Raw genomic sequence first — 16,944 nt, 5'->3', positions numbered from 1 at the left:
ACATATTTACGTTCGACATCGGTACTGCTTAGTCCTGTTTCGACGACAAACCGTACAATATGTCGTATACGTAATCCCAAACGCATTTGGAAATGTTACATCCACACTAGGAATGTTAGTCCCGAGCTTTTCGGGATTTGTAATTTGTACTCATGGCAATAATAGAAACTTCATTTTCTTGACCAGTATTGGCCATATTTCTTTTTTTTTATAATTAATATTTTTTTACAAATGTCTACCTCATTATCCATATAACACCGTGCGATAGTAAATTTTATACACAAAAATTAATATATGCGCGAAACTATGGGCCAAATATAATAAAATTGCTTTTTTAGTTTTTCACTCTGACGTCAATAATCCAAAAATGATTTAAAAATTCAGCGAAATCTGCTTAGATAAGAAGTAGAATTTAACCAAATTCAATTTTTTGGTACATAAGGACTAGTAAGTATTGAAAATATCCTTTTAAAGTTTTAGCCTTGAAATTTCGAAATATTTGCTTTTGAAAGAACTATATGTTAAGGACTTATATAAACTCGATAACGTCCTCGAATTTCGTCCTTCTATCTTTATCAGCTTAAAAAGTTACCTATTCGTCATTGTGAATCCAAAAATTTTAGTTTTTTAAATTCTAAGGAAATTTCCTCTTTCATTTGGTAACCATATTTTTAGTCTACATTGTATTGAATTTTTAAAATAATTTTTGAAATTAATCATATCTTTGAAATTACAAGGTCTTTTAAAATAAATCCTGACGTCAGAGAGAAAAAATAAAAATGCCACTTTAAATAAAAAACTAGGTTCCAAACCCATTTATTTGTTATTTATTTTATGGTTGGAAAGATAGAAGCAATTTTTTCGATTTAAGTTGTTGAAAAGTAATGAATATCTAAATCCCGGGACTAATAATTGTGATAACCACATCTCGAAAATCCCGGGATCGGAAAAAGCGAAAAAATTAACATCCCTAATCCACACATAAATATAAATACATACATCCGTTTGCATAAGCTGATGAGTATGTACCCTGCAGGGAAGCTCCTAGTTGCGAACCAGTATGCTACCAGTTTACCTTTCAGCCTAACTAGTTCACGTTGTATCCTTTTTTTTTAATGTTAGCGACTGGTATTTTTAACAAGGCGATATCATAGGAGATGTCAATTGTCCACTCCTGTATCAGCACCCTACCAGTAGAAATGCTAGTAGCATCATACCAGTTGACGGGATAGACTGCCTATTCATCCCCCGCAAAAAGCATCATTATGCCATTTTGCTCCGGGCGCTGCAACAATGGCCAACAAGACAAAGCTCTAGCGCGCTACTCGAGAGATCCGAGTTCGAATCTCAGACAAAGGATTTATTTTTTATTTTTATTTGCTTAATGGATTTTATTTTTTTTATTTCTTTTGCTGTAATTAAATTGTATTACTTTAAAAAGAAAAAAATTGTTTTCATTAAATTTTTTTTATTGTATTTGAATATTAAGGTTTTTCCAATTTTTCCAAATGAAATTAAATTTTAAATTTTTGATTTATATTTAAATTGAAATAACTTTGCGTTAATAACCTCCATGCGGTCTCGAACCTGAGATCTCATAACCAAAATCGGTAGTATTCACTCGACACCACTGCCGACATTTGTAAGGCGAGCAATTAACTGCATTTTAGTTTTGGTTTTGGCAATTGAAAGACGCATGTCGCTTATCGCATAAGTTTTTCGAAATCGTCGAAGTTGTAAGCCATTGCTTAAGCACGTACTAGTTAATGAACAGGTATTTTTACTAGCTGGATTGGCATTTCACCATGACGAACTGGTATGACTTCCATATTGAATATTAGTTTTCTAATTAGAAGTTTCTATCAACTAGTCTACTTTTTCTACGAGGAATTGGTATAATTATAGTTCATAACAAACTGGTGTGACTTCAATCGCTAAATAATTGTTCATGAACTGGAATTTGTGCATACTAGTTCAGCTTTTCCCTGCAGGGTACTACTCGATGGTAATGAAAGACTCAAATTGAGCCGTAGGGGGAGTAAATGAAAGTTGGATTTATTTTTTATTGCAGATAAAATCACGCCCTTTTTTATTTGGGTGGCGAAATATAATTAAATTCAATTTATCACACATCTGTTTTATAATTAGAGCATGCTTAGGGCAAATTACCCTGCTAAAATTTGAGGATCAGGTGGTCCACTGGGTCGTAGTTTTAAAGTATGAGCACAAGGACCAGGTTGCATACTAGTAACTTGTTATGCTGACCTGGACCACTTCAAACGTAAAAAAACTGATATAGGTGTTGAACACCACCTCTTCGTGGCCGATCGGCAATATGATTCGGTTGCCGAATGTGCCATGGTTCAAAAGGAGTAGTTGGAGAGCGTTGGACCAGAGGTGGTCAGGTCCAATGACATCGCAATGTTAATGTAACCATATTTTCTCCATATATTTGGACCATTTTGGTTACTAGTGTTGGTTACAAGGTAGTGTGGTCCTGTACTAGTACTTAACCTAGTCCCACTTTTTGCAGGGTAGTTACGCAGTAGCATGAATCATTTGGTCGTTTGTATGTATATGTTGCTTTTACTTGCTTATGTGTATATTGCTTGTACACTTTTCGGTCAAAAGTCATGTTAAATGCCTACAGCTGCCTTCCAGGAAACAAAACACAACTTCGTTAGCAGGTTTTGTACAATCAAATTATTTTAACAGCGCTAATGCATAGTGAATTACTAAAAGAGTTCGTTCAAATTTAGAATTTCTGCCTTCACCGAAACTGCGACGTCCACACGAGCAATATTTAGATATTATTTAATAAACTTTGGTAAAAATTAAATAATAAGTGGTTTGATATGGATATGTATGTACGTTAAAATTACGAAAAGCTTAAAGTTGAAAAATTTATAAATTTCTCCAAAAAAAAACACTGTACAACACATTTTTTTTTAACGAAGAAACGCCCAGCGTAGGTAGATAAAACTGATCTAGAGCAACAAAGGGATACTAGCGATCAATATTTGGCTCTTGTGGCGCATTAAAAATTTAAGTTCTCATTACCAGAGAGATATTTCATGCCGTTTTCTACTTGTCTCTACGAGGTAAGAAAAAATGGCATTATTAATATTTTTAGCATTTAATTAGTACTTACTCCGTACTAATGTGAACATTTTATTGTTATCTACAGCGATTACTAACAAATATGTATGTATATAGAGAATTTGTTGAATCTTGAAATTGGTGTACTTCTCCATCAAATGTGTTTGTCTGACTCGGTCGGTAACTGTTGTGAGTTGGAGATGATGATGTACAATATAAATATTTTCATGGTTTCGATTTATTGGATTCTTATGATATTTCAACAAAAATTAAGAAAAAAAAGTGTGCCATTTAAGTTCAACGTTACTGTGGAAAGTGCCTCAAGGTATACCACCATTTCCTTTTATAGTGAAATCAAGTAAAAACCACACACTCATAACTGCAAGTGCTACACGTGTTCGTTGACACCACGGCAAGAAGGTGAGATGCATGAGTGGAAGCACTTATACAAGTTTTGAAGATCTCGAGGTCAGAATCTTAGATTTCTATGCAGTGGGAATGTACTATTTTGCGCTTTTTGAAAAACGTTAAAGAATATCGCGGAGCCCATTTAGCTGAAAACATACTCACTAATTTCTAGAAATTAGAAATATTTGCCGAACAACAAAACAATGTTTGAAGTACCGAAAATATGAAAATTCCAATACTGGGCTCCTAGTGTAGGTATATCGCTGACTGCTGCTTCTTCTTAAATCTGCCACTGTACCTACAACACATACATATGCATTAGGGCGGGACAGATTTTTTGAATCAAAGGCACGTTGCGGTTATGGTTATTTGGGTCATTTGAAGCATTTTTGTCCAAGAAACCATAGGTCTAAAATGAATTTCGAGCCAGTGATTTTTTCTATCTTGTGTTTTTTTTATGTGGCTCACCTGTTTAAACAGCTGTATTAACAAGTAAGAAAGTCTAAGTTCGGGCGGAGCCGAACATTAAATACCCGGCGCAAGTATTAAATATATGTTTTCCACCTTTCCGAAAGCTACCGCTACATGATAAGCCGGGGTGTATACATTTTAAGTAAATTAGCGTCCTTAAATTTCGAAATATTGCAGTTTCAAGCATATCTGAAATTTACCGTTATATGAAAAGCGGCCTCAATTTTAGTCCGATTTCAACAATTTTCAACGGTTTGCTTTTATGTGGAAAGCACAATAACCATACCGAGCTTGGTACAAATTGCTAGAACGGTTAGCGAGATACATATATGTGATCACAAGTGGGCGGTGCTACGCCCATTTTCCAAAATTTTTTCATAAACGTATTTCTTGGTAAAGAATTGTTGCAATCATCAATTTTGAATAAATTAGCTTCAATATTTACTGATTTATCGAAGATTTTGTATTTCTCGAAATTACCGTTATATGGGATGTGGGCGTGGTTATTGTCCGATTTTAGAAATTTTCGGCCAGTTGGTATGCTGTATCAGGACCAACAACTGTGCCAAGTTTGGAAGAAATTGGTGTTGCGGTTACCAAGATATACACATGTAACCATAAGTGGGCGTGGCTACGCCCATTTGCCAAAATATTGTAATATTCTTATTTTTCGTCTAAAACTCATTGCAAATATCAATTTTGAGTGAATTATCTTCAGTAGTTACTAAAATATCGCAGTTTTCGTTTTTCTGAAAATTACCGTTATATGGGAGGTAGGCGTGGTTATTGTCCGATTTTTTAAATTTTCAGCCATTTAGTAAGCTGTACTAAGGCCAACAACTGTGCTAAGTTTGGAAGAAATTGGTGCAGCGGTTACCAAGATATACACATGTAACCATAAGTGGGCGTGGCTACGCCCATTTTCCAAAAATTTATAATATTCATGTTTTCCGTCTGAAACTCATTGTGTTTAGGCGCGTCCGCTAACACCAGGCGCCTAAATACATGCTATGTACTGCTGCATGTGCAAAGATTTCCTTTATGCAATTTAGGAAATTTTTGCACATGCACTTCTCAACTGCCAAGTAATTGAACTTTCTTAAGTTTCAATAAGATGGCACTTCAAAGTATGCTCTGCCTAGTTGGATGCATCCTCCGGACACTGCTTCCGGAGCATTCTGCGGACTCTGCATGGCTTACAACCATGCGGAGGTGGTAATAGTTGATTACCATTGGCCACAGTGCCTACCCACTACTTTTTGGTCCAATAAATATTTTTTTATATACATACATGCAAACATACTGGTCTCCCCTCTCACTGAGTTATTCACATTGTAAGTATCAATTTTGAGTGAATTAGCTTCAGTAGTTACTAAAATATCGCAGTTTTCGTATTTCTTAAAATTACCGTTATATGGGAGGTAGGCGTGGTTATTATCCGATTTCGCCCATTTTCAATACCATCTGTCCCACGCCCAAAAGAAGTTCACGTACCAAGTTTCGTTAAGATATCTCAATTTTTACTCGAGTTATCGTGTGCACAGACGGACGGACGGACGGACGGACGGACGGACGGACGGACGGACAGACAGTCACCGCTTATTCGATTTCTCTTTTCATTCTGATCATTTATGTATACATTTGTCTATATCTATCTCGATTCGTTTTGCCTGTTACAAACAACCGTTATGTGAACAAAGTTATAATACCCTTGTGCACAAGTGCGCTCGGGTATAAAAACTAGCCACGTTTTGAAAAAAAAAACTAGAGAGGAAAAATCGCTGGCCCGACCTATGGTTTTTTGGGCAAAAATGCTTGAAATGACCCAAATAATCATAATCGCGATGTGCCTCTTTTAATTTTTTTGGACCCATACAATTCGACCCGCCCTAATATGCATGTATGTATAATTATAATTATTTATCACAATAGCGACTGCTATGGCGTAGTGGTTAGTAGTTCGCGTTACCGTTCCGCAGGGCCTGGGTTCAAGACCAGTTTCCGACCAACATTAAAAAATAAAATAAAGATTTTCTAATAGCGGTTGTTGGCAGGCGATGGCAAACCTCCGAGTGTCTTTCTGCCATGAAAAATAGCTTCTTATAAAAATACACCGTATGAAGTCGGCGTAATACTGTAGGTCCGTCCCCTATGCGAGACAACCTCTAGGCGCACGCAAAAAAACATATTTACGCATTTAAGTAAATTAAAAATTTTAATTTTTTATTTGCAGATATCTGATGATGATCGAATGAGCTTAACTACGGCCGTATCTGATGAAGATGATGGCGAAAGTGTCATGGCGTCACCATATAAAGCAAAGGCAACTGGAACAGCTGCTTCCTCATTTAATTGTACTGGCGCTGTACGCAAAGCTGGGTGAGTTGAAATTGTTGCTTAAAGAAATTATTAATTAAGGCATATTAAGTCTGCTCAATGCAATAACATTGTGCTACAAAATAAGCAAACCATATATACCCGAAGTATAAAAGCTCAGGTTGTAATAGGTATGGCCGCTGAAGCCTCCATTCTGTATGTATGTATATCCGAGCGCAATGGTGACATAAAGTTTTGGAAAATGGGCGGGCACCGCATACTTATGATTACAGCTATATATGTAGCTCAATAACCAATTTGCCCATCTATACAATCTTCAGTGTGCGCGTTCCTATTAACTTCGCTGGGTAAAAAATCATTGAATTTGGACAATAACCATGCTCATCTCCTATATAACGGTATGTCTTCAAAATGCAAAAACTGCGATTTTTCACTATGTAATCATAATAAAGTGATAAGCTTTGATACTTAGGGTAATCTTTAGAATAAAATTATTAATTTTTAAAAAAGTTGTTTTTACCACCCACCTATTTAAATATTTTCCAGTAAATGTTTAATCCACTTTCCCGATTGTGGCACAAAAATTGCACAAAAAATTGTTATTTTATGAATTCGTGCGACAAGTATAAAAAGTTGTGTTACACTCGACTGTCACCACTCAAATGTTTTAAGGGTTTCAAAAATACCCATGTTAGGTCAAAAATATATTCAGCAAAATTAAATAATATGACACTCAAGAACCAATAAAGGAATTATATTTTATTATTTAGTAACAACACAGGCCTAGGGTCAGCGAAAAAACGAAGTAGGTTTGAAGTCAAGTTGAGTACAGGAGCAGATTTCAAAAGTTTTTCAAAAATCAAAGTAAAATCCACTCCGATTCGAGTCGAGTCCGAACATTTTCTTAAAACCATAATTTTCAATATTTAACCCTCTAGGGATGCGCTACTGCGAAGCCAGCGGACGCAGCCAAATGAACGAATTCGTTTCCCATAGATAATGAAAATGTTTACTCATTCAAATAAATTAATAATTTATGTAATGAAAAAATTAATTTTTGTTCTTCATTTTGAGTTTTCAAAAAGAAACCACTATTGACGTTAACATTTTAGAGCTTGACAAAATTTAAAAATTCATTTCCCCTTAACTGTAATAGATATCGGGATGCAATTTCGCACTCTTATAAATAAATGTTTACATACACCTTATTATCCAAAAACAACAACGTAAAATTGTTATAAATGTTTTTTTATTTTATTTTTTATTTTTAACAACTAAGTTTGGTTTTGTTATTCACGCTCATGTGCGCCGATCGATTATCTTTAACAAACTACAAAAAAAAGTTGTCAATATCGTTAGTTTCAAAAATATATCTCATTTTAATTAAGATAACTTGCTTCTAACCTCGAATTAGGACACTAGTTCATGTATAGTACCACTAGTGCGTAGCTAATTAATTTTATAAGCTTTATATCTAACTATATGTATGTATATTTTACTGAAAATAAAACATATTTCATTTCAGTTTCTTGTCGGTGAAAAAATGGCTACTCCGCAAAAAGCATCAAATCGAATTAGCACGCAAACGCGGCTGGAAAGGCTATTGGGTTTGCCTCAAAGGCACCACACTACTCTTCTATCCGTGCGATTCACGTGAGGGACGCAGCGTCGAAGCGGCACCAAAACATTTAATTATTGTTGATGGTGCGATTATGCAACCAATACCGGAACATCCCAAACGTGATTATATATTCTGTTTGAGTACAGCATTCGGTGATGCGTATCTCTTCCAGGCGCCCTGTCAGGTGAGTAGTGCAAATATAAAATGGCTGAAATGAATTCCAACACACACACACACTCACACACGTAGTATATACGCTTTACTTCAAACCAAAATAGAAACATCAAAGCAGCACCACATATGCAATCCTGCTACTTTCCATAATAAAAGTTATCTACTATCTATTTAGGGAGATTACTCATTTATAAAATTCCTTTCACATTCAGTTAACCAAAACTATTTGAGAGCTTTCTTTCATAACAAATACCCAAATACTGGCATATGAATGTAAGTATGTATGTACGTATGTATTTATTATTTATGCCACAATGGAATAGCGTAGCTACAACCCTCAGCGAACGACATCAAAGACCATAATACGTTTAGTAAAAAAAAATACAATTCCAAAGCGCGCGCATGTACATTTTTAGCGTGATGGTAAAGTAAATGCGATTTTCATATAGGTATGCAAATATATATCGCATACGCACTTCATAAGACGCACAACTCAAAAATCAAATCCGGAAATACATATGTACATATGTATGCACATATATAGCATAGCACGGACATAGGAATTTATGTAGCTACTAATGTTTATACCCAGCAGTCAAGCATTGAATTTTGTTTGCGAAAATTATCTGATTGAAGAAATTTTTGTTTGAATGGACAGAAACGCTCCAGCTCTGAAAGTATTCAACGGGAAGCTGGTTACGTAGTAAGAGGAAGGCTTCTTCTGCATTGGAAAGACCAGGTGGAGCAGGACTTGGCTTCACTTGGCGTCAGTTGGGGCACAGAAGAGGAACAACTGTGAGATACTTCCAGTTGCTTAAATTTTTGCACCACTTTTTTTAACTAAACAAAGTTTTGGTTCAAAAACTGCAGCAATTTGCTCCAATTCATTTAGCACGGAAATATACTACTTTGTCAAATGCCTATAGAGCACCTGTCGAATAGAGATCTCGCCTTTTCGAAACTTTAGAGCGCTTCAAGCAAGTGAAGTAAAGCGGTCATTTGGCCAACTTTCATACATTTTAGTGAATGGCGCCCTCATGGGTATTGTATTATAGGGCTCTGGACTCATCCGTTCTCAATTAATCTACATAAGTACATGCGACAATTTTATATTAAAAATTTAACAAATCGCTACCTAAAAGTGAAAAGGTGCCAAGTTCACATTTTTCAAAATTTTGTTTTCGATACAGAATGACATATAATGCGAAACTACATCGATTTTTCGTCTCTCCTGAATAATTAAAAAAAAATGGACTTGGCACTTTTTCACCTTTAGGTGCCGAAATATCGATCACTTGAATCAGAAAATTTCTGAAAACGTAAATATCCGAAATGTAAGCATAGTTAATGTATACTCATGTAAAGTATACACATTTTGAATAAGTGCCGACCAAAAAAAAAAAAACAGTAAACTCTCCTCTTATACCACTACATTTTAAATACTACTTTATTTGAAGCGTCCTTTTAAGTCGGACGACTGACTCTGTAAATACATTTGTTCTTGTATGTACATTTTCCTCGCTTTTATGTTTTTGAATATGTGCATATGTTTGTGAACACCGAATTCCTTCAACAATATTTGCCGCCATTTCAGTTTGGCAGTCACGAGCTGCACGTACTTTTACAACTGCTTTGCGACCCTGCGAAATACGTTTACGAACGCTCCGTTACACACACACTCTAACGAGGCGAAAAAACCCAATAGCTATGCTAGCATAATAGCAAAATCGTCACATGACTTGAATTCAATTTCCATTGCAGAGATTTAGGAAAAAAAACTACATATTGCACATCAGGGGCGCACCCAGGAAAATATTGTTGGTAGGTGAGGAGGGGTTTTATACAATTAAAGACATTCGCGAAAAAATACTAAAATTTTGCTACAGATACTACCTTCTCTAAATGTATTTATCATTACATACACATTTACATAAATAAATACGTTTATGCAAGTATAATAGAACACTAAGAAAAAAGTAACATGATTTCTTCAAAAATAAACCGTTTTGGTTTTCCATGTTAGCGATTTGCAATTTTTGAAACGAAAAATTGTTTTTAGGGAATTTAACTTTTGTTATGTGCAGGAAGCCCCAGGTTCGAATGCCGTCAGACGGAATATGTTAAAATGATAATAAAAAATTGTTTTGTGTTTCCGCGCTATATCAAGACGATCAGGAAAAAATCTTGATGGAAGCTTAGAACTGTCAGGATATATCGCACATCGTCTTCAAAAGAGTCACAACTTAAAATTTGGCATTTTTGAAATTATGCGCTAAAAATGTACACAAAAAGCTTTCAGCAAAACCTTGAGGAAATTTTTGTCATAATTTGTTAAAAGAAACCTAAGGTAAAGTCGCCCTTGGCCATATGATTAGCATGTGCTACGAAAGAGTTTTTCGCATTTTCTGACGAACGTATTACTTTGAGTTGTGACTCTTTTGAAGACGGTGTGCGATGTATAAAATACTGTGAAATCATGTAAAATAAAATTGGGTAATATTCTTCTATAAAATCAGAATTATTTATATTTTGGATATTTTAAGCTTGCCGCTAAATACAAGTACCTATCGACATTTGTAGCATATTTTCCAAATATTTTTTGCATAAACAAAAGATTTCCAATAAAACCGTCTCGGAGGTTTCCCGCTTCCTTTTGAATATATATTTCAAGCAATTTTGGCTATTAAGTGAAAACAAATTTTTCAGAAAGAAATAAACTGAAAAAAAATGAATAAAATTTTTGGTAAAGAAAAAGATTTTGAAATTGTCCTTTTAACTTTCCTAGTTTAGGCAACCAAAATATTAAAAAGGGTATTTTAAATACCTATTCGTCGTTGGGCACCAACAAATTTAACGCTTCTCAATTCTACTGAATTGTTTTAATTCATCATATCCTTGAAATTTCAAAGTCCTCTGAAAAAAATCATGACGTCAGAGAAAAAAACTGAAAAAGTAGATAGTATTACTAATTTCGTGAGTAAAGTGATTGTTGAGTGAGTTTTGAAATTTTTTGGATTTTTTTGCTGGGTGTAATAAGTATGGAAAATCCTGTTTTGCCAAAAAAAATGTATGTCTGGCTGTCGGTTTTCGGTTTTTATTATTTACTTGCATATCGACACCTGAGTGGAAGATCGACCTATCTCATCAACCAGTTCGAAAACGCCCTATCTCAGAGAACTTTCAAAAACGCCCATTTCAGAATTTGGTTGAAGACCCTATCTCAGCTGCCGATTCAAAAACGCCCTATCTCAAATGAAAATGTATTGATAATGTGGTGAGAGCTTTTTTGAATCGGCAGCTGAGGCAGGGCGATCTTCAACCAAATTCTGAAAAAGGGCGTTCTTGAAAAGTTTTCTGAGATAGAGCGTTTTCGAACCGGCTGATGCGATAGGTCGCTCTTCCACTCAGGTGTCGATCAGGAAGACGATCTCCGGAGGAGATTGAAATATATTGGGAAAAGAACGTATTTTTATTTGTTTTAATACAATAAAAACCCTGACCTCGAGCCGGTATTAAAAAAGAATGCTTGATTAGAATCAAAAAGGTCGTCGCAAAAACAGCTATATATCCATCTAAATACTTTACAGTACCTTACTCGCCTCAACTCAACACACTTAAACTCATTTCAATTCAAATCATCTCAACTCACGTCAACTGACCTCTTCTCAACTCAACTCAATTCACCTCTTCTGAACACACCCCAAATCACTTGAAGCCACTTCATCTGAGCTCAGCGAATTTTACTTCCGAATAGCCTATCCAATATAGTCATAAAAATTCCAACGTATTCCCGAGAATCTTCAAAATTCTGAAAATTACGAAATAGTCCAGAAAATTCCAAAGTAGTTCCAACGGTCCGAAATAGTTCACAAAAAATCGAATATGGTCGTGAGAAAATCGAAATTCTGGAAAATTCCAAAAAACTCCGAACTAGTCCATTGACCCGAAATAGTGTCGAACATCTCGAAATTCCTTTCCCCAACCTCTTCAGTTTGATACCCATATTGCAATATTTAATTTATCTCACCAATTAAATTATATTAAAATTCTCAAACATGTGGCAACCTCCACAAAAATATCTTTGGCTGTAAGACTTCTTAAACCTCTTTTTTTTCTTTGACGGCCATATTGCAATATTTACTGTATCTTATCAATTTACTTAAACTGCAATTTTCAAACAGGTGGCAACTCTCTCTTCTTCTTATTTCAAGTTAGACCTCCAGCAACACATTGGTGAAAACTGCAATCAATTTCATGCATTACTTTTCGAGTGATGCGCGTACAAACATACGGCCCACAGACAGAAATTCTAAAAATTGTTAATTTTTCATTAATATCCATAGTGTACAGACATCGGCCTGTTACAATTTAATTGTATGTATAGATTTGTACCTTCGACATGAATTTCATATTGTTTGTTAAATTCAAAATTCAAACTCAAATATTACTCTAGCCTTTACTATATTTTCTTATGGTGCTCGTAACTTTTGATCTCGCATTATATCTTCGAATTCGCATTGTAGTATTCGAATGAAAAACATGGTAAGCGTTGGTACGGGGTGACCTGTCTTTACCGATCAGAAGCACAATGGGCTAAATTGATTTTTTTTTTTAACAAAATGTAACTTAACAATTTCTTTTAAATAAAGTTCGAGTTATGTATTTTAAGGAAAAAATAAAACAAATGCCAACATTCTTTATATTACCACCGTGGAAGGCAGTAACTCCACATAAAATTTAGCCGGTGGGTGGCGTGGGATCGATATACATATCGCCGCTACCATGTCAAACTATGGAATGTGAAAATGGGTACTTTTCAGGAGAGCACAAAAACTGTTTTAAAAATGTTGTTGACATTAGGAAAAGTTTGGGATTCGACACTTTGTTAAAGAGGGTATCCTCTGCTTCCAGGAAGACTAGAAATTCGACGATTTACATGCACACGGTATGGAAAATTAAAAAAAAAAAAAAGAATTTTTGCACATTCGTTAGGTTGACATGGTAGCTATGATATGTAGGTACATTTATTTTGGAAACCTTATTTCCACCCCTAATTTATGGATTGATGGCATATATATTTTATATATATTTTTCCTTAATCTCCGTTCAAGTTTTTTGACCATGCTCAACCTCTTTTCCTTATTTCAACCGTTAAAATAAGGAATGCTGAGACTCTTTTTTTCCTTAAATCGACATAACTAAAACTTTATTTGCAAAAAAAAAATGGATTGTTTTATTCCAATTGGTTTCATTAGTTTAAACAAATGCAACTTTTCCCATAATGCGCCGTAACCTAATTTCTTAATTCACCAGCTTTTGCATAACACCATTCAGACAAATCATTCTTAAAAAAATTTATTTCTACTAATTTAATCACCTCAATAAATTTGCGAGTTTGTATGTGAATTACAACAAAAAAAATATATATATTTTTTATTTCATTATAAGTAGGCACTCCGCCGGCGCGCCTTGCGCTATTCTAGCTACTACCCACGAGTACTTTGTTACATAAAAAGTAGATACATTAATTCCAAGAAATTGTTACAGTTTCATATCTACTTTACTCGATTTTTCAACAAATTTGTCTGTAATTCTTTATATAGTGGGAGTTAAGTCTCTTTTACGGTCAAGATATGAGGTTGGGGTTGAAACACCAAATCCCCGAAGCCATCCAGCCACCCCCTCCCTTTGGGTCCGCCAATGTTGCATACATTGTAGTACACGAACGAATTCAAAAAAAAAAAAATATGGCGAGAATTCAGCGAGATTTGAGTACTTTTAAGCAGCGTTTATACACAATTTAGTCGAATCTGCTACGTGCAGTTTTCGGTGCATGCCAATATTTCGATTTTCCCAATTTGCAAGCGAATCGTCTACCAATATATCTATAGTTAAAACATCAATATATTTGTACACATAAAATTACGCACGTATAATACCTACATATAACTGCAAACACATAGATAAATATGTATATGTATATATAGTAGTTACTTTATATGCATGCTGAAAGTATTTCGCTTTCGGTAGCGCAATTTCGGGTAATGCTCAACCTTAAGAGTTAGTGGGCTGATATGCGTGTGTATGGACATTAATATACTATGTATGTATGTATGTATTTGCATTTGATTTGAATAAAATCAGCATTTCAATGCACTTATGAATCCGAACGATCTATTTTGCTCGTATAAGTAAGTGTCTGGCATCAAATTTGGTTGTAAAGGCGAAGCGAGTTAAAATTTAGAACGAACGCTTTAATGGTAACTTAGCTAATATCAAAGTCTCTTAAACCACTTTTTCAATTTTGTTTTATACTCGTAGTATTTGACCACAACTGCCTTAATGAAATTCGTATGTGTTTATGTATTTAAATATACATACGTATTAGGGTGCCAATCGAAAATGCTTTTTTTTGGAAATTTCAAGACCGTACCCCGTAATTTTATTAGTTTTTATGAGAAATATTATTGCCTATTTTTATAGATCTTTTAGAGGTCATTTAGAGGACGCGACCGGTTGATTTCGATCAGAAAATACGATTTCGAAGATTTATGATTTTTTGATTTCAAAGGTCGAATATGATCCGAGAAGAGGTTATATAGGCCTTTGAAATGGTATATAATAATCTATTGTCGGACTAGGCTTGTTTTTGGGTTTTTTTATCGGGTAAATTAAAAAAGGACCCGTATTTCTCTTAATTTTTTAAATTTTGACCATCGATAATTCCTACAATTTGAAAACATGGAGTAGTATCTAAAATTAAGCCTATTTTCAAATAAACTTATACCTCATTTATTGCAATCGCATAAAAATTGTCGAATTTAGGCGACTTTTCTTAAATACGGCCCTGAATTTATATGTGTGTATATACCGGAATTTTAGATTTTTTTAACAGTGCGGCTAAGGAGTTCATCAATATTTATTCAGAATTGACAAATACAATCGCTCTATAGCAAAAAGGTAGTTTTTCAAGAAATTTTAGGAAAATGGCCCGCCCACTAATATGATATATAAGACTACTTGTCCGATTTCAAAATTTTGGAGGCGATACTTAAGGAGGCTAATCACAATGTATGTACCGAATTTGGTCGAGACCGGTCGAGTAGTTTGGTCATATAAGTGGGCGGTGCCACCCCCAACTAGTCGACAATCCGAGTCATCTAAATATAACGAATTCCAACCGTTTGCGCGATTTGGGAGACTTTATTTTCATGTGACAGATTTTATCCAAAAATTTTTCTGGTAGGTCTGCTCGAGAGTAAAGTTAAGAAAAGAATGCTGGAAATATATTTCAGAACAACCTGCAACAAAATCAAATAAATGCGTATTGATTCAGTAAATTTCCATTAACGCTTATTGCGCTTACCCAGCATATCGAATACCCGGTCGATCGCTACACAAACAATTCTCTAAATACATAGGGCATATAAGCTGTTGAAAAGCGCCGAAATATGCCTAAAGCATGTAGGTATCTATGTGTGCATCCGACATACATACATATGTAGTGGGCAGTGCATATCTCACACCTAAATACTATGCATGTATGTCCATACATAAATACTTAGAAATGTATACATACATATGCCAAGGCAATGAATAGAAAAGTTGTTTGCATTGCAAGTGGCTGCAGGCAGTAGTAGACAAAAAAAACGAATGCCATAGAAGTTCATTGCTCGCGGACATTTGGTTTTGTTAGTTCATTTTATACGCTTTCATATGCCATCTCGGGATATTTACTCAACATAAGTATATGCATGCATGCATGTACATATGTAGGTGTGCATACAATGCATGGCATTGCAAGTGTCGAATGCAGTGCATTTTAAAGTGAGTGCACCGCGCTCGGTCGCGACTGGGTACTTAATTTTGCACGCAATTGAAAAATGACCTTTCGAAAGCATTGACTATGCCTTAGAAACCATAAACACGGCCTTTTGCCGTTCGTCCTCTACCCAGCCGTGCAACGCGCACTCCAAAACGTCAAAACTAAATGTGAGGGCATGAGTTTATAAACTACTTAAAACGTATGTATGTAGGTTTGTTTATTAGGGTGCTTCCCACAATTAGACGTTAGTCACTACTCTGCTTTCATGTGCACATGTGCATCTGTGTCGTTGGGTGTGTGAAAAGCCTCCCCTTTCAGAATGCATGCGCTGTAAGTATTAATTATGAATGCGGTCATCGCCTACAGTCAGCCAGCAGCCAACGCACAAACACTCCGTCGTGCATCGAAACGTGTTCCCAGCTGAGCATTGGTGCATTATTAAGAGCTTCTAAAATGTCCTTGCTTAACGCACTTCGGCGAAAAAAAAAATTTGCCCAACTTTACAATGTGTATCTCAGCGCATTAAACGTGCTTTTCTATACGGCGATACGTGTGTTTATGTGTGTGTGTTTAAGTATATAGCATGCTTATGTACATGTGTATGTAGGTGAAAATTCATATGCATTGCCCGGGGCGTTTCCACTGTGCGCCACGCTGCACGGTAAAGAGTTTGCACAACTTTTGTCTTTTACACTGCTTTAGGTAATTTCGCGTGACTTATTTTTGATGCCGCAAGCGATTTTCGTGCACATGCGATGGAGGCAAAGTTTTATCGAGAATATATCCCCAGTCGGTGGTCGTTTTATGTTGGAAAACCTGCAAGCATGTGTTGGTTTAATATTTAACTAATTGCTTCTTGGCAATATTAACCTGAAGTGAAGATATAAAATTTTTTTCTCTGAGCAAATATAACGAGTTGTTAAATTTTTCGATAAAAAGTTTTTTTTTTTGGTCGAAAATGGTGGCACACTTATCTCAGACAATGCAATATCTTCTGTATAAATAACAA

The 16,944-nt window shown here is 35.2% G+C and overlaps 1 protein-coding gene across 1 annotated transcript in view; it reads left to right on the top strand.

Annotated features, from left to right (window-relative positions):
* The window catches only part of LOC118745946 (protein still life, isoforms C/SIF type 2-like), a gene marked incomplete in the record, with an annotated part of 407,983 nt that overhangs the window by 121,198 nt on the left and 269,841 nt on the right, over nt 1–16,944 (top strand). Inside the window, 2 exon segments of the mRNA XM_036479612.1 lie at nt 6,212–6,357; nt 7,841–8,120. Of these exon segments, the coding sequence (XP_036335505.1) occupies nt 6,212–6,357; nt 7,841–8,120 (426 nt within the window).

This window comes from Rhagoletis pomonella, unplaced genomic scaffold (genome assembly GCF_013731165.1).
Source record: "Rhagoletis pomonella isolate Grant_MI unplaced genomic scaffold, Rhpom_1.0 Rhpom_scaffold_00010, whole genome shotgun sequence".
In the NCBI taxonomy this organism is placed as follows: Eukaryota; Metazoa; Arthropoda; class Insecta; order Diptera; family Tephritidae; genus Rhagoletis; species Rhagoletis pomonella.
This window is presented reverse-complemented; position numbering and strand designations above follow the sequence as displayed.